The sequence below is a fragment of the Falco biarmicus genome, chromosome 3 (assembly GCF_023638135.1).
Source record: "Falco biarmicus isolate bFalBia1 chromosome 3, bFalBia1.pri, whole genome shotgun sequence".
Taxonomy (NCBI): domain Eukaryota; kingdom Metazoa; phylum Chordata; class Aves; order Falconiformes; family Falconidae; genus Falco; species Falco biarmicus.
The window spans coordinates 46,336,336-46,359,783 of NC_079290.1; the positions used below are offsets into that span (position 1 = coordinate 46,336,336).

At 38.9% G+C, this 23,448-nt stretch overlaps 1 protein-coding gene across 5 annotated transcripts in view; it reads left to right on the forward strand.

Moving 5' to 3' along the window:
• TOX (thymocyte selection associated high mobility group box) overlaps positions 1-23,448 on the forward strand; it is a 224,796-nt gene that overhangs the window by 199,747 nt on the left and 1,601 nt on the right. For all 5 annotated transcript variants that reach the window (XM_056331987.1, XM_056331990.1, XM_056331986.1 and 2 more), the window contains 2 exons: positions 11,723-12,109; positions 21,153-21,304. In XM_056331987.1, the coding sequence (XP_056187962.1) occupies positions 11,723-12,109; positions 21,153-21,304 (539 nt within the window). The remainder of the gene's footprint in view (positions 1-11,722; positions 12,110-21,152; positions 21,305-23,448) is intronic.

The window sequence follows — 23,448 nt, forward strand, 5'->3', positions numbered from 1 at the left end:
GCCTGAAATATGGGTGTAACCTCATTCATTTTGGGGGGTTGTGTCTTATGCATTTTAATTTTATAGCTACCATCATAAATACTAATGCATTTAGTCAAGTGAATGACAGGGTATCTTTAATCTCTGTTTTAGGACTGTTTGGTTCTAGAAATACTCATTGCCTTCAGAAAGGGTACCACACAAACTATTTTTTTTAAATAGCCTGCTTAGTAGCAAAAGATAGATCTAAAAAGTGCAAAATATTCCAATAGGTTTTGAAGAAATGCATGAAGTCATCTTTTCACTTGTGAAAATAACTTGGCTGTCCCTATTCAGCACATCATGGACTGTTTACATAACACTATATAGCTTAATTTTGAAATGGCACATGTAAAAAATGAGATTTTAATTTTGGGGTTATTTTATTTGGCAAGAGAAAAAAGTGTACTGTGGCATTTTCTGAGGGCTTTATTTGGAAAAAAAAATTAAAGATTGTTGATCAGTTCAGTACATGAATCTATCTGTGCAAATACTTAAATTTGTTGTTAGTCAGAAAAGCACTGAAGCATTTTCTTAACTTTTAAGCAATTATTTAAATTCTGCCCATAATGTCATGTTTTCCTCTAGTGTGGAAAATATCAAAATGTAAACCTAATGAAGCTGAGTACTAATTGCTTACTTTCATGAACACGCTCAATGAATCCAACAGAGCTGGCACGTAACTAAAGCAAATCCATTTTGGAATAAGGATGTAAAATACCCAGATGTAATATATCAGTATATTCTAAATTATTATTAAATATTTATATGGCACCAGAAGAGTTGTAGTTCTTTAGACAAACATGTAAGCATGAAGAAATATATATAATACATTATTAAGATTGTCTGGAGTCCATGTGGTCTGTTACATCCATGTGTTACATTACCATCCATAAAAGCTGCTTTTAGAGAATATTAAGACGTCAAAACCTCATTCTCAAAAGTTAAGACATGCCAAAAGTAACATAACCTTTTCCAAAAATGCTTTAATACATTATTAATAATTTGCTCACATGATATGTTTTATATTTTATACCTCACTCTGTGTGAGTCTCATTTCATATGCTTATAATCAGGTGTTCACCCTGGATGCTCCTGTGTTGTATTTACTGCATGTTGTTTAACCTTGCATCTTTGTAGGATTTTCTGTGCTGCTCTTCCCAGCAGTGTTTTAGAGTAAAGAAATTCTCAGTAATACTCTGGAGCAGGAAGTTTGTATTGTCCGTATTTTCAAACACAACTAAATCATTGTGAAATCAGGTTTTCAGTAATTTTGGCTGTCGTGCTAGGGACATCTAGAACTTAATTTTTCAGAATATATGACCAATATTACACCCTTCATGTTCATAGCAGAGCTTCAGTGACTTCAGGGTCAGCTGGCTGGCAGCTATAAGATGTTCTTTGTGCTTCACATCACATCAGGACACCCTCTTGCTATCCAAATGATGAGTTACCCAATTATCGATCTTTCCTCCTTGTTCCCTCCCAGAGGACTCTGCCTGTGGGAAGAGGCAGGCACAAACTGGCAAGGGTAGGGATATTGCTTGGGTCCCCTGTCTCTAGTTCAGGAGGTGCTTCACCTCCTAAGGCATGGCTCTACCACTTGCCTAACTTTTGAACACTGATTACGCCACTTTTTTCATAAAGTATTGCCAGTTTTTAAACAACTAGTGATTGTAGGGCTTGTATGTGAGAGTTAGTGTGTTTTTCTGCATTTATTTGCAACTCTTCATTTTTCTGAAAAGCAAAGGAATGAACATATGCCATGTTATACCTCAGTAGACCAGACTTGAAGTTGAATCCACTGCACCCATCTTGGCCATTTCAGATGCTGGAATGGTCACAATAGAAGATTGCAGAGAAATGGGGTAAATCTCCTTTTGCCAGGAGATTTCTTAGCCTCTGCCTGACAGCAGAATAACGAAATTCAGGAATGTTGGTTTCCATCCCAAGCTCTGAGGTGGGAGTGGAGTATCAGGTTGGGATGGTGGGCTTCTCCATAATACTCAGCCCTTTGCCTTCTTTTCCCTGTTTCTTTTTTTTTTCCCATTTCTTTTTTTTTCCCCTTCCCTCCCCTCCCCTCCCCAACAGCAAATCTTTACTTCAGCCCGTCTTTCTCTTGTCCTCTGCATCCTCACTTCTCCTTCATACACTCATAGCCATGGGTGCATACTAAAGGAAACTGGAGATGAACATGAGGGACAGGCTACCTGCTCTTCATCATATACAGCAACCAATACCATGTGGAGGAACAGCCTCAGCTGCTTTCTCAGATGATACACATTTATAAATTTGAGTGTGATTTCATGGGAAGATGAGATATCAATCTTTGACACCATCTGTCATTGTCCCTTCCAGATGTCAAGTACCTCTGCCATTACATGCTAAGGAAGGGCACCCAAATTTTTTGGGAGGCATACAGTGCTTTCCTCTGGGTGCATTCTTGACAAAGCTTAGCAGTTCTGGTTGGAGTTTGTCACACACACCCACACATGCACAGAAAAGTCACTTGCGCACCCAGTATGTATAATTTAAGACTGTGTTATTTGACAAAATCATAATTGAAAAGGGTGGACGTGTCACCAGCAACTTCAGTAACAGGATTGCAAGCCCATCTCTAGTACACTTCTAAATGCTTTAGTGAGGTCTTTATAAAATAGGGCTACCACCCAGTAAAGAAGGCAAACATATGATTGTGTAAATATGTCAGTTATGCATTAATCTCCATTTAATTTATCAGTTTATTACCTGCATTTTCTCCTTTTTTATAATGATTGAAATTAATGGGGCTGTTGTTGAGTTTGTTCATGTGTGTAGGAATTGATACGTAAAGTAAAAATCACTTTACAAAGCATTATATCTTCTGTAATGCAGATTGCCATATTGCTTATAGTACTGACTAAGGCTTTGCATTGTAAACAAGTGTCTTTATATTTGCACTTAGTTGCAACTTTTACTACTATTCAGGTCCAGAAATGCAGTCTCTGGTATCTGGTAATTTGTACAGCATCACATAAAATGCTGTGAATTGCATTTTTACTTTTTCATAAAACAAGCACTTTTTCTAGCTTAACCAGCCTTTTTTCTGGCTGACATTAGAGTTTTTTGCTGCATCTTTCAAATACATATATTTAATAAATATATATATGAGTAAATGTTAAATGCTTTCATATATTATATATGTGCATCTACATACATTTATATAACAATATATGCATATTATGTATCTAACATACATAATGTATAAGTGCATATAAGTGGTACATATATGTATATTAACTATAGCAGCTTAAACAATTATCAATTGTTTATTGCAGCTTAAATAAGTGTAACTGTTTGAATAGTGCAAAGACATTTCCCGTTTTGTTCTCTCTGGCTAAATGAATCTTTAATTCTCTCTGGGTAGTGACACAACTTCAGGTTTCATACAGATATATTGTAGCAGCTATGGCTGAAGCTAAAACCTCTCAGCAAGGAAAATATTACTAAAATTAAAAATACTCAAGCATATTTCAAAACTGGTGTTGTATCTGAGTCAAAGTGGTGTCCTCACTTGACATTGCAGCAAGTGCATTGGGCACTTTCCAGTTTTGCGGACAGTGCAAATCCTTTGGACATGTAAAATTGCTTCTTGAAGTATATGACAGACATGGCTTTCCTACCCCATCACCTTGCAATTAAATTTCATTAAAAAAATGAAGTTCATATCTAGTACGACTGACATTGCCTTAATGCCATTATCACAGCAATTTGTAACCAGAGTTTCCAGGCACCCAAAATATCTGTTGCACTGCCACTGTATCTGTAATACAGTTGAACAGTCTAAGGGATTCAAGTCTTTATGTACATGAGTATATGTATATGCTCACTGTGGAATATACAGGAAAAAGTTTGAGCTACTTGTAAAAAGCAAAATGGAGACCAGGTGTGCTCTATCTACAATTTGTCTTTTGTAGCCCGCTAATCTGAAATTCTTTTCTGCTTAGTGGCCAAGCTTCAAATATGAAAGCACTGTATCCTGGCTCACTCCTCCCTGAAATAAGCAGCTGACGCGGTTTAGGACATTTTTTCTAGAAATAAAATTCTGAGTAAGTCTTGACAGAGTAGGTGACTGAACTGTCTGGTCTCCTGGTCAGTGCTTTAATCAGTTGGTTATTGCATACAAGGAGAGCAGCATCCCTTCTCTGTTGGCAGAAAGGCACCTGGTTTCTGCTTCTTGAGACAACAGATTCCTATATTACATCTAGCCTGAGTCCATGCAGATGTTTTGGAATTTTATAAAACAATTTAGTCTGTTCTCAGTGAAAGCATCAAAGAAAGAATAAATAAAAAATATGGTTATGTTTGATGTTTTGGGGGTTTTTTTTGGTAGCTACTAAAGTGCTACAAGGCATTTGGCAATATTTCCCTTAAAACAATAACAAAAATTGTTATTTTTGTTGAATGATGACATGATGTTGAATGATGACATGCATATACAGCTTTTACCTTTTTTCCATTAAACATTAGAATCCCCGTCTGGGAAAACTATAATGTAAGGCTTTTACAGCAGGTACTTCAAGCTTCTGTCTTTCATTCTTTCTAGAGTTACTATGATGTAGTCAGAAATTTTCAAGGAATCATAAATAAAATTATATATGTGATTTCTATGAGTATCTGCTAAGTGAACATATAAATTTATAAAATATTGTCTAATCAAATAATAACACAAATCCAACCATCTTCTCTAGCAAGGAAACCAACTACCTACTGCAGCTGAAAATGTAGAGCAATCTATATTTAAGTTAATGCCATGAATTCAGTTTGAGGCTAAATCATGTGAAGCTTTACATTCAGCAGTGCAATAACAGATAGCTGCTCTCACATAATTTCTGCCAAAAATGGCACAAATGTCTCAAGCTTGCAAGAAGCCAGATTTTGATTTAGCAAGGAACTGTGTTTGGTTTTGAAGTTTAATAAAACTCTATTTTGCTATTAGCCTAGTGCTTCCATTTGGGGAATTAAAACACTTGTATCAAATTAAAGTTGCATATCCTTTATCACATGTACCCAGGTTACATTCATAAAACATCCATTTTTACTTACATACCCTGAATGAATCCATGACAATCCCCTGAAGATGATGACAAAATGTATATTTAGATTTGAAGATGTTCTTCTGAGCCACCTCAGCTAATTATAGATGACAACCCATGGCTTAGTCCTTTGTTCTGAAACATCAAGAATGTGTCAGAAAGCTTTCTGAACTCTCTAGAGTCCCAGATGTTGTTATTGCAATAGGTGACTGGAATTAACAAAGTACGAAACATCGTTTGCTAAGTCTCTTGTGACTTAGGTAGGAAGACAGCTGTACTGCAAGTATGCATATGAGTTTTCTACCAGAGTGTATAGAGTTAAGTCAAAGGAATCTCTAAAGGAGTTAAAGAGCTAAGCAGGAAAGAGAAAATGCTGCAGAGAAGTCATTCTCTCATAAGCAGCTCCACAGGAGTATTAATAAAATGGCTAAGCCTATGCAGGCTAGAAGAAGAGGTTCTTCTCAAAGACAGGCTTGGGTTTGGAAGTGACCTAAAATGTCAAAAACATTAAAAATGGACAGGATTATGTGAACACAGAAAAGCTGAGAGAAGGAATAAACAATTCAAGATGTTCCTTCCACCAAAGAGACAGCAAAGACAGCAGATGCAAACTTAAGCTTAGGTAAGCTTTGTAGGAGCTGCATAAATATTCAGCCAATTTCCTCCTATCTACCTTTAATGTCACGGTACAGAAGATAACTCATTTAAAGCTGAGTCAGGCCTGCCTAAGTTTGGTCACAGCCTGGACCTTCCTGATACCAGCTGACATAATCACTGCTGTTACCTGAATGTAGCCTTCATTCTGGTCATGGAGGCCACAAACCGAGTTCCTCGGTGTGGCTCAAGGACGGACACCAGTCACTAGAAGTATGCGTGGCACTGTCATGAAAAGGGACAGTGCAGGAGCTATGTAGCTTTCTGATAAATATTTGTGTAAAACTGGAGCTGAGCTAAACTCTTCTACCCTATGAAATGCTCACATAGTACATGTTCCTTTTCTATGTAGAGAGGATGCCAAAGCTTTGTTTCTCATTTAAAGAGAAGCACCTGTTTTCCATTTTAAATAAATCTATGTTACACCATTTTGGCTGTGTAAAAAAAATCTTCAAAGGTTGGAATAGGTTATGTTCACCCACAAGTAAAGCTGTTTGCATTGATAGAAAGTTTATGCTGGCCGTATTGGCCATGAGGCTGATGTCTTTGCCCCTGAGGAGGTCTCTTAGCATGTATTTAGAGGACACCTAGGCATCCAATAGTACTAAGAGCATCTACTGAATGTTGTGAACATACTGAATGTATTTCCTGACTATTTTACTATAAAGGAAAGCTTAATTGCTGATGTTAATAGAGAAGTATTGTGATAATGTTTGGTCTGTAAGTGACTGAAATTATATTGCTTCAACTGAAAGGCTTTGATCATTAGCTAATTTTGTGAAATCAATAGAGTAAGAAAAAGAAACAACTTTTTTCTCTGTGAGTTGAACAACTCCGTTTTCTTTGAGACAACACTGACTTTTTGGTTTTATATTTCAAACAGCAATATCAGTTGAGCACTGCTTAGTAGAATGAATTTATTGAAAAATATTTATTTAATTCCTATATATTATGGCATCATATGCTATAGTAGATAAGAATGCTGAATATAAAGCATGTATACAGTATGTAAATTGAAGATGTTAACATACGTATGTGTACATACATATCTATACAGTCCTCCTTCCTGGCAATATTTCTAACAATAACTGGATTAGCATGTTAAAAAAGCAAAATGAGGTCAGTATAGGCAGTTGTAATTTCTAGGTATGCTTCTGAAGAAACACAGGTCAAAAGTAGTGCTCATCAGTTGGGAATGATTCTCAGCCTCTGTTAGGCAAGTCCTACCTCTTTTCATGAAATACATGAAAATTTTCATTAATATTGAAGTAACAGTGTTGGGCTCTGATCCAAACTCCATTTAAGTTAATAGAAGACTTCCCATTAAATTCAGTAGTCTAAAGGATCAAGCTCTTAGAGTACTGCCTTGTTAAAACATGTCCTTGATTTACTCTCAGTCACATGGATGTTGTTTATGTTCCAACAGAGGTGGGCTCAGGAGAACCAACAGCAGCCAGAAGGCAGCCACAAGTTAGAAAGAGAATCAAAACCCATGTGTAGGTTTCAACGGCTGTTTGGTTAGCCAGATACACAGGTGAGGGTTTAAGGTGCACCTTTTCAAAGTGGAAGTAAAATTATATCCCAAAGGAAGTTGTGGAGATGCCAGAATATCATCAACAGGCTGTTGCTGTTTGACACCACTAAGCTGAGCAGGATGTCCATACCAAAAATCATTTCTCAGCTGTAGGAGTGAATGGACAATTTGGGGTGAGGGAAATCCCAGTGTCACTTTCCTCTAAGGAATTGACACCTGCCCTATGCCTGTCTGTCATAAGGACCATTAGTCCCAAGGCAGTTCTCCTTAGAAAAGAATAGCACAGCTGGATGAGCAATGCTTAACCCCTTAACCTAATTTAAGTCTTTAATTTGGCAATTATGCATAAGGAGTTTCGGCACACAATAGGGGAGTACAAGGTGGATGGGAAAGTTTGTTTTGCTCTAGATTTGGAAGGAAGAGCATGAGTTTGGTAAAAACTGGAGGGAAGAACTGAACTCAGCACTTCCCAATCTTTGTGCAAAATGATCAACTCTCAACACTTTCTCTGAAGAATACCACTCACATCTGCATCATCACACATTTTGTTGAAAGTATAATAGCAGTAGAATAATTTTGTGGACTGAGGGTCATGCACCAGTACTTTTAATTAATATAATTATATTCATTATCATCAGAGTTACAGTAGCATTTATTTTGTTTCCTTCCTTTTCCTATTTCTCTTCTACTTTCATTCTCTTTCTGTTGGTATTTCAAAATGTTCTTCCCTCTTTTTCTTTGTGTTTTAGTAAAACAATAGATTTTGATGAGGAAAAAAAAAATGTGGCTTTGTGTTGTTCTTAAAGGGCAGTCATACTTTTTCTGCAGCATTCCATTGCTTTGGCCTACCTACAGTGTCTTCGACTTCTGTTTTCTTTTAAAATGGTAACCATTATTAGATGATGATGTTAGGTGGAGAGGCAGATCCATAAGAAACCCTACTACTAGCCTCTGAAGAACTTGAAAGATTTAGAGTAAGGCTTTGACTTGAGCTCCAGAACAAGGAGAAGCCACTCAAAGAGCATAAAGGACTGTCAACAAAAGCTAGTTTGTGGTCCTAGTGTATGTTCGGTAATGTATGCATACAATACCACTGCCTACCATTAACTAAATATAATATTCTGTCACCCTCTAGTGGTGGGTCTAGACCACCATACTTCTGATAGTAACAATTAAATATTTTCTCACTGCATGTCTAGTAGAACTTGTTGCATGTAGGAGATCGTAAGCTTCAATATTTGGTGGCCTGTGTGTACAGATTTTCAATTTTGGTCTCCACTGCCTATATCTGTATATTAATTGTATCCTATAACTTCATGCCAAAAATTAGAGATGTAAATTGTCTGTGTTGGTTTTGGGCAGATTAATTAACTAAAGAGTTGGGGGTTTTTAATTATTTCTGTGCTCTTCTCATTTGATAAGGCAAGAAAAAATTGACTGAATTTCAACCTGCAAAGTTAGGGAACATGACTGTGCATTTGAAGTTCATACTGGCTAATGAAATCTCTTTATTTCTTAATTCCTAGTTTTACCAACAACAAAAGTCCTTCTCTAAGACTGTCCAATGATGTACTGGACAGACGCAGTGCCCATTCAAGCCTGTGAAAGCAGTAATTGTGCCTGAAATGATAGTATGACCTATGCATGTATATATGTGAGTGTGTTTATATATATATATCTACCCACACACACCTTAGTATATTTCACATTAAAGTGGCATAACAGAGCCAAAATATTTGACATGACCTATTCCATTAGCTTCAGCAATACTTACAAAATCTGTGTTTCTGAACGAGCCTTAGAAAAAGCTGAAAGTGCAGTTAATGGGTTCATTTATCAAGATCCCAGTAACTGATAATATTGATGCGTTTTATACTGATATTGGACAATTTGACTTCAGATCACATATGATTTAAAGTATCCTAAGCAACAGCAAAATACTTCGTCTGAAACTGAAGTGTTGTACTTTTCACTGGATCAGGAGGTAGTGAAACATATAGAAAGCTAATTGATAGCTTGAGACAACTGGAATGATTCCTTTTGATCACTTGGCAGATGCTCTCTCAGAGCTAAAGCAAGTGTTACTCGTCTCTGGCCTGAGACCATACAATTCCTCTTAAGATAGTGTGGTATTTGAAGTATTAAATGATACTAACTATCTGATCTGTCTGTAATTTTATCAGTATGGGCCATGCATTCACCACTTATGTGTGAACTCAGCATTACCCAATAATTAAATCAGTTCACTGTATCTTTGTTAAAGAGGTGTATGGCAGCATCTTTGCAGTCACAAATGGAATATAAGTATGTATGTCACAAAAAGTGCCACAAAGGCACTTTGATACTTCATCACCGGGAGGAATTGTTTAACTGATCTGCCTTTAGACACTTCAGGAGCAATTACCCCTGGTAGGACCAGATAGAGCCTGCCAGCTGCATCACGGAAAGGCAAGCTGTTTTTGTGAGGGAATGACGCTCTCAGTAAAACTTCAAGTTTCTCAAGAAAGAGCACATCATGCACCTCCTGTAATGTGTAAAGAGCCTGTGACACTCAAAAGGAGGGACCTGACCATGCTGCTAATTAGTAAACCTTCCTCTGATTCTCTGAATTTCAGCAAACCTTCCAGTCTTTGCTCCCACACTCACGCGAGTACCCTAAAAATACAGCTGGGAAGAAGGGGGGAAATTTCTCATGCCGTCATGAACATTAGTTCAGTGTTTTGAAAATAATACCAAAAAACTGGCAGATTTTGCACCTACTTTCATGTTTCATCATATACTGTCTGTGGGGTTTTATGTTTGTATCTGAATCCTGCGAAGATGCGTATAATACATATTGCACAGGTGTACACCCACATGGGAACAGATCCAGGCTGATCCACAGAGGCAGAGATTTTCATTCATTTTATCATATTCATTTAATTGTCCTTAGTTTACTGGAGAAAACAATGGGGTTTTGCTAATAGAACTGCAGCTATACTTAGGGAAAATGAAGTTATCTTTCTCATCTTTCTCATAGCATATAATGAAGCAATTTCAGTAACGCGCGTGTCAGCGGATTGTTGGTGATGGTACATCCTTCAGAAAGAATACAAATAGACTTTACCGCCCCTGGAGTGCTGAGAGTAACATGAAACTTACTCTGACTTGTAAACTGAGCAAACATGACATGGAAATCACAGAATAAGGGCATATATGCATCTTTCAGTCCTTGTTTTGACAAAGTGACTTCTTTCTCCAGAGGGACATTTCTGCCATTTTTTTCCAGCATGTTTCACCTTTCACTGACTATTAATCCCAGTATGACTTAACTGCAAATTATGATTCCCACCTATAAGCTCATGGGAGTTAATTCTTAATTTTTTATCATCATCTATTTGAGCACACAGGGTTAGCACTTAGAAGATCTAAGAAAACAAGGGTATGGAAAATAACTTAACAAATTGAGTTTAAATCAAATGTAACAAGTTATAAATATTATAGAAAGAGTATTATTAAAATTCACATTCATTTATGGAAAGTTTTTATTACTAGCAGCTTTAAGAAATCAGGGTAGACCAAAATGTTTTTGAAAATCTGTGCATTTTCTAATATTCTGTGCAGTATTCTTCCAGCTTTAGCAAAATAGCTTACCTGTGTCTGACACAGTTTAGCATTTATATAGACATCAGTTTTAAACAGAATTCTCAGAACTTTATGAACTGGATTAACAAAGGAAGTCTTGCTAAAGGTGAAATTGTTCAGAATTACGTTTCTGAATGCATGGCTCATGAAACATGTTTGATATGGGCTGGATAGCATGCCAGCATGGAATACTTCAGAATGAAGGTATGGGCACAGCAACTAGCAACCTTTACTCAGTGCAATAGAACAACTGTGGATGGGGTTTAGCCTCTTCGTGATGTTAGCTAACTAATAAAGCACTATTAGCAGTTATCAACATATATGGTAAAGGACACTGAAATTCTTATCCCTGGTTTGCAGCTGGGAAAACAAGGCATGTCAAAGATCACTGCAGACTTTTGCTGGAACCCACCCTCCTGAATCTCTTTTCAACTAGGCCATCAGATTTTAGGACAATAGTAGCGGCTGTTTATGTGAATAGATGTGACAGGCTTGGTTGTCTTTGTTGTGTAGGTTATTAGGTCAGTGAATCCAGTTCCAAGTTTGGAAAAAGCAAAATGTCAGGCTAGGCCAGGAAAGAGAGGAGCTAGCTTCTTTTTTTTTTTTTTTTTTTTTTTTTTTTTTAGAATGTTGAAGAGAAAAGTGTAAGGTAAAAGGGATTCTTTTTTCTCATGTAATAACCAAACTTCATTCCAAGGACAATTTTATGGTCCAGATATGTGTTTCCCATGATGTGACTCTTAAACAGACTTCAGCAGGTAGAACAGCAGCGTCTTGCAGCTTCTAAGTATTGTCTGTGTTTTGTTTTTCTCAACAGAGCTACAGTGAACCTGTTGATGTCAAAGCCTCCCCACAACCTCAGATGATGAATTCAAAGCAGTCAGTGTTTCATGGGCCCACCCAGGCTCACTCTGCACTGTACCTCAGTTCCCACTACCAACAACAACCAGGAATGAATCCTCACATCACTGCCATGCATGCCAATATCCCCCGTAACATAGCACCCAAGCCTAACAACCAAATGCCAGTGACTGTTTCCATAGCAAACATGGCTGTGTCCCCACCGCCACCTCTTCAGATCAGCCCCCCCCTGCACCAGCATCTCAACATCCAGCAGCACCAGCCAATTTCAATGCAGCAGCCCATCGGAAACCAGCTACCAATGCAGGTCCAGTCTGCTTTACATTCACCTACAATGCAGCAAGTAAGTTTGAGCTTTTCAGTTGTCTGGGGAAATATTTTTTTGGGGGGTGGGGGAGGGTGGGGGAAGTCATCCAGAAGTTGACATGGTGAGGGAGATTTGGAGCTATGGCTCAGCTTTAATTTTGCAGGGTTCGAAAACTGGGGTAGTATAGTCTGAGAGCTTAGTCTTTCAAGGGCAAGAATGAATGAATGGGTTTACCTAGATGATGGGAAACTTCAGTGGAACTGTTTGTGCTAGCAGCAATGTTCATCACTTTCTTCTGAACACTAGCCGTGTCTCCCCCCCAAACTTCAGAGGCATCCTTTAAATAGAAGTGTGTCCATAGATCCATCTGCAAATCTGGCAGTACCCTGAAATGTAAGTGATATGTTAAATCTTCAGGAAACATTTTACAAACAAAAGGCAGGCACGTCTAGAAAAAGATAGGATTATAGCTTGTGCTGTTATCCTGGTGCCGATTGTGACATGGAACAGTCAGAGGGAACATGAAGCGACACAGGCTGTGTTAAGCATGCTAGATGAAGTGAAAACAAAAATGTTAGCTTATTCTGTATTCATAACTTCATTTTGCCAGATAAATGTACCTTTTTTTTCTGCTTTTTTTCTTTTTTTTTTTTTTTTCCTGGAAATAAGTGGGCTTTGCCCAGTATCCCGATATGGTGTCTTTTCTTCTTTTTTTTTTTTTCCCTCATTCTGTGTTTTAGATAGTTGATGCTCAATACATTTCCTAGGAGTTTTGAATTAATGCAGGCCAACCATAGTATTGTGGGTTTTAGGCCCAGGTCTATGGGATGTTAGAGCAGATTAACTCTGGTGATTTCATGAGAGAAAATTTCCTTTTGTATTGCATGAGATGTGACTATCAATTGTAAGATCTTGCTTTGCAAAGAGGCATTAGAATGAAAAAAATTTTGATGGAGTTGCAAGAATCTACAAAATTTGTATACACAAAACTTGTCAGTTCTGGTTGATAATACGTAGTCATGAACTTGCTGCATGTTTTGAATGTTTGTATAAATTCACCTTCGCTAACAAGGCATTTGCATTTGCTTTCCAAGCCAGAAACATTTCATCTCAAGATTGGTCTTTAGAGATGGAAATATCTGAACACAAAATATAGCTTCTAGCTGAGAGAACAATTCAACAGGAAAAGAATTTTGCAAAGGGGGGCACAGCGGGAGAAGATTTGCAAGCAATCTGGACTGATAAATTTACTTGTTCAGAAGGTAAACCAAGGTGTGCTTAGGATGATCTGGATTTTTTCAGAGACTTTGATCTTAGTCTCAAGAGTAATTTGGAGTAGTCAGACAGGAAGGAAAATTTGTAAAATGTTTACAACTTTTTCCTAGTCCAATTTTTCACGATCAGCGTAAACAGACTTATGATCACACAGATGTGGAGTATCTTATTGTTGTGTATTTCTGAAGGTTTTCCTATTAATTAGAAACCCAGCGTCCTGGTGTGAGTGTCCTGGGAGAGCCCATGCTTGAGCCTCAGAGAAACACAATAGTTAACCCCAAGCCTGGGCAGCTAGAATTAGCTAGAGGAAGTCCTACACTGGTGAGCCAGGAGAGTCTGTCTGGAGAGCCTATGCGTGATGCAATCCTGGTGGAACCTGGAGGCTCAGAGCAATGAGAGACAAAGCAATGAACAGAGACTCAATGCAATACCCTGGTTCATTCAACAAACACGAAAAACGATATCTGTGACAGCAGCCTATTGAGATTGTGTAGTTATATTTCAGCAAGTTTTTATTGCAAAGTGATTCGGTCTTCCAAGTTCAGTTCATTTGCCAAGCTCAGTGTCAGTTGTACATTAGTTGTCCAGCGCAGAACTACAGAAGATCAAACCCCTTATGTCTTTCCAGTATCATTGATAGGCGTAATTTACTGAACAGATTTGAAAATCTGGCTTTATTTATTAATTAATAGTACTGTAGGGGCTAGCATAAGATGCAACACAGATGTTAGATACTTACATATGTATACATACAACATCACCATTATTATATGAATCTAAACACTTAGGCAGTATTCCAAACCATTGCATACTACAAAAAAGGTAAGATAATACGAATCTTCTGTTGTTTTATTTTACCAAGTTGCACGCTTGTAGCGTGTGGTGTGTGCGTCAGTGGCTTGAGAGTACTTTCATTCATCTGTGAGCTGTTTGGCATGCAGTTGAGTTATTTCTCAAGAGAAATAACTTAAGAGAAAACACAGGATACTAATTTGTAGAAAACAGGTGTCTAGAAGTCAACATGTAGACCCACGATGATACTTTTGCTTTACTAAGTACAAGTACAGTAAAGTAAAAAATGCTGTACCTCTGTGTTTCTGCTGACTACTGTTAAACTCATGAAAGGTTAGGTAAAATACTTTTTACCAACTTCTATTACTTAGTCAGAAAGGCTGATGCTTGTAATGAAGATACCAAGGTGAGGTATTTCTGAGCTTCACTCAAGGTGACAGGTGCTTATTACCTCTTGAAATGCTACACTGCCAATCTTAACAACATTTCTCTGAGCACTGTGGAACATCTGCAAACCAGTTTCTACCTCTTACAGTCATGCTTTTGTTTCAAAGTAACACAACTTTTGAGCTGTGGAAAATCTGTGTAATTTCACTTTGGAATATTTGTAATATTTATTTTATTTTATTTTATTTTTTAGTATACAACAGTTTACATAGTTTGTGAATTGAGTTTAAATATAGGATCCATTTCTTGTAAAAAGTGGTGTTGGCAGAGACAAAGCAAAAAGTATGCTAAATCTTACAGCAGCAGGTTTACTAACTACACCATGATTTGCCATGACAGAGCAGAACAGTGGTATCCTGTCTCGTCTCTTAGGTGTGACTTTTTCTAGTCATACTCAAGAAATTTTAGAAAACACTATCCCCAGGATTTTTTACTGCATTAGAGCATGGAGGACAGGTTGGCTACCATGAGGCAAATACCAAGAAATCCAGAAACTATAACCTGAAAGTAAAGGCCTCTTTCTGACTTAGTTGTCAAAAAGCTCTGCTGTGCCCTCTGTTCAGAGCTGAGCACTCTGCTGATCACAGAGCATGTTAAAGAGGCAAAGACATAGTGGGGGGAAACCCTCCAAATGATGACAGCACAGACTCAACAGCAATGAGGACAAAGAAGAGGCATCACCCTGTATGTCTGGCCCATGGTGCAGAGGGAAGGAGGACTCTGGATGCGAGGTGCAGTCTCCAGCAGCACGGTGTAGACCACTCTGCTACGTAAAGAGACAGCCAAGAAGAATGGGAAAACATGTAATCTGGTAAAGCAGAAGCCATAACTGCATTTAATTCAACTTTTTTTCACTTTGTCTTCCCTCAGCTGCTTGATTTCCTCCATGCTAAAGGTGTGGCCACCCTAAGCCTTTTCCAAAGACTCCAGCGGGCATCTAATTTATGTAAGCAGCAAGAACAGAAACTAATTAACATCCCACTCCCTACAGTGTGACTAGCAACAGGAGATATTTTCCTTTTTGGAAACCTCCCCACTGCTCAAACCAAACAGACTAATATATTTTAAGAAAAAATAAGGTAAATTTTTTCATGTGATGCTGCAGCATGAAGCTTAATAGACAAGAGCAGGGTAAGTCTGCCAACAGCTTCCTAGCAGTCTTCTACTGCAGGCATTCACAGACTCACCTGGCTGGACACCACCATTGCAAACAGACAGCTGTGCTGTAGACATGTTAAAAGCAGCTGTCATGGCTCCCACTGATGGTGGGTTCTGATTTTTTTCCCTTTTTTTCCCAACATCCATCTGTGAAATATTTCGTGGCTTACTAGTGTGATGCTCAGTTGTAGCAGGCTCTGGGAATCCCTGCTCTGTACAGATCCCTCGCTTTAACACTGTGCCTCAGGGAGATTTGGTTACTCATTTTCTCCAGGAGAGGGAGGATAGTTTCTTATCAAAGACCATCTGGTATACCTGTAGGACTGCCAGATCCAAGAAAAATTACATAAAGATTGAGATTTCAGTCCTGGCAGGCAGGAACAGAGTTCTCCAAAACCACTGTGCATGAAATCCACAAACTCTCCTTCTGTGTGTAACTTTGAGGAGGGACTGATGAGAACTGCTGACCTGTGGAGAGAGTTCTGCCCCCACTGCTGCCAGGACAATGTGCTGATCTTCATCAGCTCCGCAGGGAACAGCACGTCCTCCTCTGCTTCCAGAAGTCCTTGCCTGCATGTGTGCAGCTGCCAAACCAAGAGAGACTGCCAGCTGGAGAAGGGCAGACTCCTCCAGGAGTCCACAAAAACTACAGCACATCACGAAGATCCGAAGTGCTGGTAGCCAAAAGTCCACAGTTACTGGACAATTTCTGTTAGCCTTAAAATCAGTTAATTCTGTGGAGTATGCAGCTGATGCAATGCATCCAAATTGTTCTGAATGTACAAGGGAAAGTAAAATTTAAGTATCAGCATTTGGGTCATATGCCTAGCATTAGTAAATATTTTAAAATTTATTTTAAACAATCTTCTCTATTTTCAGTTATCTAAATATTTTTTGTAACTTCTGAAAAGTAGACAAATTAGTCTCTTTTTCCTTTTTTTTCCAAAACAGTTAATGAACAAATCAAACAATGGGCACTGCTGTAGACGTTTAGGGTGCTCGTTTACAGTGTGAATGCTTTACACTTTAAAAACAGACCATTTAGTTCTACTCTGATACTTAAATTAAATACCGATTTTTATTAAATTTAACTTCTATTTTTGAAATATACTGTATCTTTAAAAAATATTATTTTTTTTAAAGCCATGTTAAAGTTTTATTTTTTTAAAGTCTAAATCCAATGTGTAGCAGTTTTTCTTTCATCCACTTTTGACACACTGGAAAAATCACAGTGGATTAGAAGAGCGTGATTTTTCTTTCATTAGAAGCTGAAGTGACCATTCTATCACTGTACAATTTTTTAACTGATGCAGAGTTGCTTCTCTCCAGTCTGACTCTTAGGTTTGACATAGTATTTAATTATTACTTAGTTGGGATCAGATGGTCTGAATCTTAACCCTTGCCATTCAAATCAGCATGATTTCTCCAAAGTTCAGGCTACAACAGTGTCTGAAGCTACAACCTTTTCTCTTGCAAAGTTGTTCTTTCCTTGCCCTACTCACACAGTCATTTGTGCTTTCTGAGCATACTCCACTCTTCAGCTCATTGTACTGTGCTGCTTTGTGTGGAACGTGATGAGACCAAGGATTCACTCCCTACCAAATATGCCCAGTCATTAAGGAACCCTTCTAAGTAGCCCTACTGCAAGCATCTCCTTCCCTGCCCAAAATCCTTCACCCAGGCATTGGGTGGGATGGTGAGTCCCATTACAATCTGTCCCACTTTGGTTCACAGGTAGTGCAAGCAAAACTAGACTCTTAATGTCTAGTAACCATGGCTGCAAGTGTATGCATAACAAAGAAGCAGAAGATTAATGTATGTCACTTTAAAAAAAAAATAATAATAACTCATTTTGGTCTAGTTTTAGGTATTTCTTTTCCTTTAGAAAATAAATGTATACAGCAAGATGATTGCATAGCCTGCAAAAAATAATAGCCTCATTTTTTCTGGCATATATTATATACAGTAAACTCAGGGACCTGCTGTATTTGTCCAGATTTCTTCCTCTTTTTTGTTAAGCTTTGTCTTCGAATGAGGTCAAGAGAAAAAAAAAATCATTAATATCTGTCAACTTCCTTTATAACCTTAAGGAAAAATCTTTGTATGATATCACACAGACAGATTTTCAATTTCCTTGTGTAATAAACAGATGCTTTAGGATTTGGATGTAATTTAAAGGTTTAAAATATCACATTGAGATTGATGAATAAATCAGTTGTGAAGACAAAAACATTGATGCCTGTTGAAAATACCTCTCCAGACAGGCAGGAAATGAAATTAGTTCCCAGTAAAGTGTGGAGATGAGGATCACTGTTTAGTTCTGCTGCAGGCTTTTTAGGACTTGCTACAGTGGCACCATGAAACTGCTAGGGCTACAGAAATCTAATTAAAGAGCAAATGTCCCTCCTGACATCAAATTAATCTTTATCAAGTTCCCTATTTTTATTTCAATCTGGAACAAGAAAATGAAATTTAAAATTCTAGGCATGTGGCAAAACAGTTGATGATTTTCTCTTGAGCATTACAATGCAAAAACATTCAGCATTGTTTAATTAGACCTCGAAGTACTCATTTTCTGAGCACTTTTATTTCATCATTGTTTGTTAAGGGCTTAGATAAATAATACGCAAATATTTACTACAAGCCTGGTACAAGGCTGTCTCCTTCTGTTGTACAGATCTGTATTTCCAGAGCTTTTTCTGTTGATGAAAGAGCTGAAGTAATTATTGTTTACATCTGAAACAGCACCATACTTTATCAGTCCTTCATATTGAGTTCAGGTTTCTTTAATTACTTTGCCTTAACAAGCGTGCTCTCCAGCACCCACTTTGCTGGTATTCTGGTAACCCTTAGCCCCAGTGGGAATGCCGAGCTGCAGCAGCTCCGCTGCTTCTGGAGCTGGAACCTGGCTCAGATATCTCTGCACCATGTTAAAATTTATCATGTGAGCATGTCCTAAGAAACAGGCCCCAATCCCAGGCAGTTATAAACTAAACAGACTTGCCAGGTGCTAGATGAAAGTGTCGTTACCCCTTATTTTGCAGATAGGAGAATTAAGTCTGGATCCGTGGTCCCAGCCTTAACATGGGAGGTATCAGTTCGGTCCAAGCACACGTGCACGTGTGCTTTGCTGGAAGAGAGCCAAAGCAATTTGGCTGTGGTCACACAGAAAACCTGAAAAGATACGAGAATAAGTCTCCACCCAGTTCCAAGCTGTCATTTAAACCACAGGACCACACTCTGACATCTAAGCTATTTATTTGTCCTAAGTCCAGAAGAAATGGAACAGACGCTGCACTGATGGTCTCTTCCTCTGATTTGGGAGAACTGTCCTTGCAGCATGAGCACTCGAGTCTGTGCCTGCTCACTTGCATGCTTTGCCACAGCCCTGCTGGAGCTACTGGCCTCATAGCATGTTTTTCTCATATATATGATTGTTTCATAAAGACCGATAAGAGATAGCTCGGGGGCTTTGCTACCAAAGGTAAACCTGAGTGCCTGAGGGTAGGAAGTGTTTCTGTGGTTAGTTCCCTCTTATAGATAAATTAGAAAGGCCTTATGGGTGATGTTTTGTATAAAAATTATGATGGTGATATAAAAACCCCATTTTTCTGCCTTCTAATTACCCAGAACTCCGATGAAAGCCATTGGGAGGTCTGCTCAGAGTTTCCTTTGGATCTGTTGCAGGCATGGGGATTGTTTAGGCAGCCTGATGTGTAGGTGAAAAGGCAGTGTACAGAGCATGGGTGTTACGCATGGATGGGTTTTATTTTCCCTTATTAGCAGGACAATATATAAGTTAAATGACAACTAGATATAGAATTCAGCTGTGAACTTGCCCACTACTAATATTCTGTTCCTTGGAGTCACCAGGGACAAAGTCAGACTTCAAAGAGCATTTGAGGTACTGAAGTGTGACTCGGGATATTCTCTGTACAGAAAAGATTATTGAAGAAAGTTGCACTCATTTATGGCCTAGGCTAAAATTTGTGATCAGGAGGCGTGGGGTGAAGTGACAGTGTACACAAGAGGCACAGCAGGGCAGAACACCCGCGGGACCTCTGGGGAAGAGCCAGGGTGCAATGCACCAAGAAAGAGGGATGTGAAGAGGAAAGTGACATGTTACATGTGAAGGAAGCTGATTTCTGTGGCTGGGGAGCTGGGGGGGGGGGGGGGGGGGGGCAGGTGAAAACTCCGAATACTCATTTATCTGGATCAAAGGTAGCATGGCTGACTTGCTAAGCCTGCAGAAATAAAACCCAGATCTCCACAAAATTTCTGTCTTAATAAAGGCTGTGGAGAGGAAGCGATCATACATCATGGACTAGAATTTAAAACTAAAAGCTATGAGCTTTAATTCCATTCTATATGTGGACTTCAGCCAGAAGGAGTGGGTTTTCAAACTGGGTACCTTGGGTCGAGTTTAGTTTCTGATTTAACAGCTACACATCCAGTTAACTTCAGTGGGAATTGTATGCCCTTGCCCCAGGAAGGAGTTTGCTGTGTGGTTTTTTTTCAACAGACATCAATTGCTTTCATACAGCATTCCCATACTTTTACCCAATGTAGTTCTTCTAACTTTACAGGAACATGATGTACATTTATACAGGGTGAACCAGATACAGCAGCCTTGAAATTTCAGTTGTTCCACTGGTTTTGAAACACAATATTTAAACATTTTCGTATATCAAAAGAGCTAAAAATTATTATGACTTCAGATGACAGATATTTCAGGAAGCAGGTTAGATGTCTCTTTGTAACTTCCACTTTTGTTCCTTGTCTTCTTGGTTTCAAAAAGCAAGTTATTCTTTGCTACTTTCACTACATTAGTCCAACAACTGTTAAAAAGCTTTGGTTGAATTTCTGTTTAGTTGAGAGAGAAGTACAAATAAAAGAAGCAGCAGATGGTCCCTTTGTGACTGAATGAAGAAAAAGGGTTTTGAGAACAATATGTGAATAGGTGTAGTCTAATAAAACAGTCAGCCACCTGCTGCCTACATCCTTCAAAAAGATTCAGTTGCATATTCTGGGAATTAATGACTAGTGTGTATCCTTACGTTTAATCTAAATGGAAGCTCTAAGGAGCAAAAAGACCTTTTTGCCACAGTGCTGATTGAGTTGTTCTCTTGGTTTTGAATTGTTTCTGCTCTTTCCCTTTTAGTTCCATCCTGTGAACTGTGCAATAGCTAACAACAATTTGGCAGTGTTTCATTTCTCAAACCAAAGAAAGATTTTAAAACTTAGAAAGTGCCTACACATATTTTATTTTTTTTTTCTATTTGAAGTTTGATAACCTAAAGTACACCTGGAAAAGTATTCTACCATTTCACAGTATGGGATTTTTTTCTAAGGACCCAACCTGTTGCTTGGTTTCCGTATATTGTAATGTACTTGCTTTCTCCTCTAGGGATTTACTCTTCAGCCTGACTATCAGAATATCATCAATCCAACATCAACAGCTGCACAAGTTGTTACCCAAGCAATGGAGTATGTTCGTTCAGGGTGCAGAAATCCTCCAGCACAGACTGTGGACTGGAATAATGACTACTGCAGTAATGGGTAAGCAGCCAGTGAATGCCACCTTGTGTTGAGGAACGTTCATGACACAAATATCTGCTAGAGAATTTGGCAACAACTTTATTGCCTGTTTCCATACAGTATTTCAGAAGTGCATCTCTGATGGCACTGTATTTATTCAGCAGTTAGCTGTTGTGGGAGAACAATTTTTCAATACATACGTTTATTAGACATTGTTGTCACCTTATCACAGCAGATACCCTTTGGTCTTAGAGAACTTCGATTCCTTAGAAAATCAGAACTGAAATCTCAAGTAAAAGGTGTAGGAAAGATGTTTTAAGATCATTACCTCCTACTTGAGAGGCAAATGGCATGAACTGTTTCCTCCAAATATGCCATTGCTGAGGAGAGCTTGCTGTCAGTGAAAACTACTTTGGGTCATGAAAACCCAAACCAGTGAGATGCAGGGGTGATGCATGGGATACAAGATACATGGAAAAGAATGGCATGAAGATCACATGACTGTAACCAAAACCAAAACACCATACCTGTAGGAACTCTATGACTCTGCCATAAGGTTAGTAGCCCCTTCAAACCCTAAGCTCCTCTGCAGCATGGTTTGTGTGGAGCCATGTAACTGTCCCAAAAACTGTCTAGAAACGTTTAAGACTCTGAACAGAAGGTATCTTTTGAGTTTTAAATTATACCTAGTGTGCCTTGTGAACATGCTCATCAGCCTAACCTCCCCTTGACCCTGTCATGAATCCCTCAAGACAATGGCAGATAAAAGCTCTCGATTGCTACCACAGTGTCAAATCTAACCCAGACAAATGAACACAAAGCAGAATTAAAGACCAGTTTCACCCATTACATTTGATCAGACTAAGAAATTCACTTGCATTATTGTTTTAAAGTTGCTTTTGTTTCTGGAACTCAAACGAACTGAACAAAAATCTTTTCTGGTTACTAGTTGAGAACAACACCTTGACTAGGACCTGCTGACACTGTGGCAGGCTTTAACTAGCCTGCAAAGCAGCATCACTTTCCCCTGTACCTATCACTGTTGCCCCATGACTTGCCCACTTATTCAGTGGAACAGTCTTGCTCCTGTGCTGTACCACCATAATGTCTTGATCTGTGCTGCAGGCCCTCGTAGGAGCCTGCCCAGCCCACAGACCTTTATACCCACTTACACTGAGCTCTGAATAGACTGTCCCCTGTCAAACAAGCCATAATCACCTGTGGCTTTGATTCCTGGTCTCTTCTGGAAAAAACAATGTGCAAACACTCCCAGCAGTGCCCTCTTGGTGCCCACTAGGCATAACTTTCCATCAGCAGAAGCTTTCTCTGAGCAGACCCTGTACATACTGTGTAGATATGCCTGTGTGAATCTGTGTGCATGGATTTAACCTGTCTTTGCTATAGCACTGGCATAAACTGCTCTGTGCTGCTCTTGGACTGCAAACAAAGTAAACTGTAAAGCTGTGGAAGAACATAAGTGGTGCCTGGGTTTTGGTGAGGAAGCAGGAGATTAAGAGTAAAGCCTCTCCCAGAAAAACTCTGCAGTGTGAACCAAGCCCCATCAGTGATGCTTCTTCTGCTTTACATTATATGTTTTTTCTGACTTCTACAGACTGTTCCAATTTAGAAACCAGTAAACGACTTCTTTTGCTCTGAACTGCTATGCTTCAGTTGAAGCTGGAACCCAGCAAGAACAGAATGTAAAAGTGTGCCAGACATAGCGCGTTGGTGGAAGGTCTCCCGTAGAGCCTAGTCTCCAGCAGAGAGCTGGTCTACTTGGCTTTGCCAGAAGCTTCTGTGTTCCCTTCCATGTGCTTACCTGAACCTGCCAACCATCATTTTTTGGCTATGGCTCTACTACTAGATAAAATAGGTCAGAGATGTCAGTTGCTGGCACCCATGTTCATGTAGCTAAGCTCTCCTGCCCTCTAAGGAAGTGGGCACATCTTTAAGGTGCTGATGGAGTATCATTGGGAGACCTGTGCTAAACTGTCAGCTGTACCTACATGGTTTGTGAGGGAGGGATAGTCAGTGCTACCAGCCCACTACTGCAGGTTATCCCAAACCAGGGCTTAAACCCATGTGCCGGTCCTGTGTAGTTTAGAACTAGATGAGGTCTCCGGGTAGCTACATGCCACTATAGCACTAAGATTTTTCTTTTTATT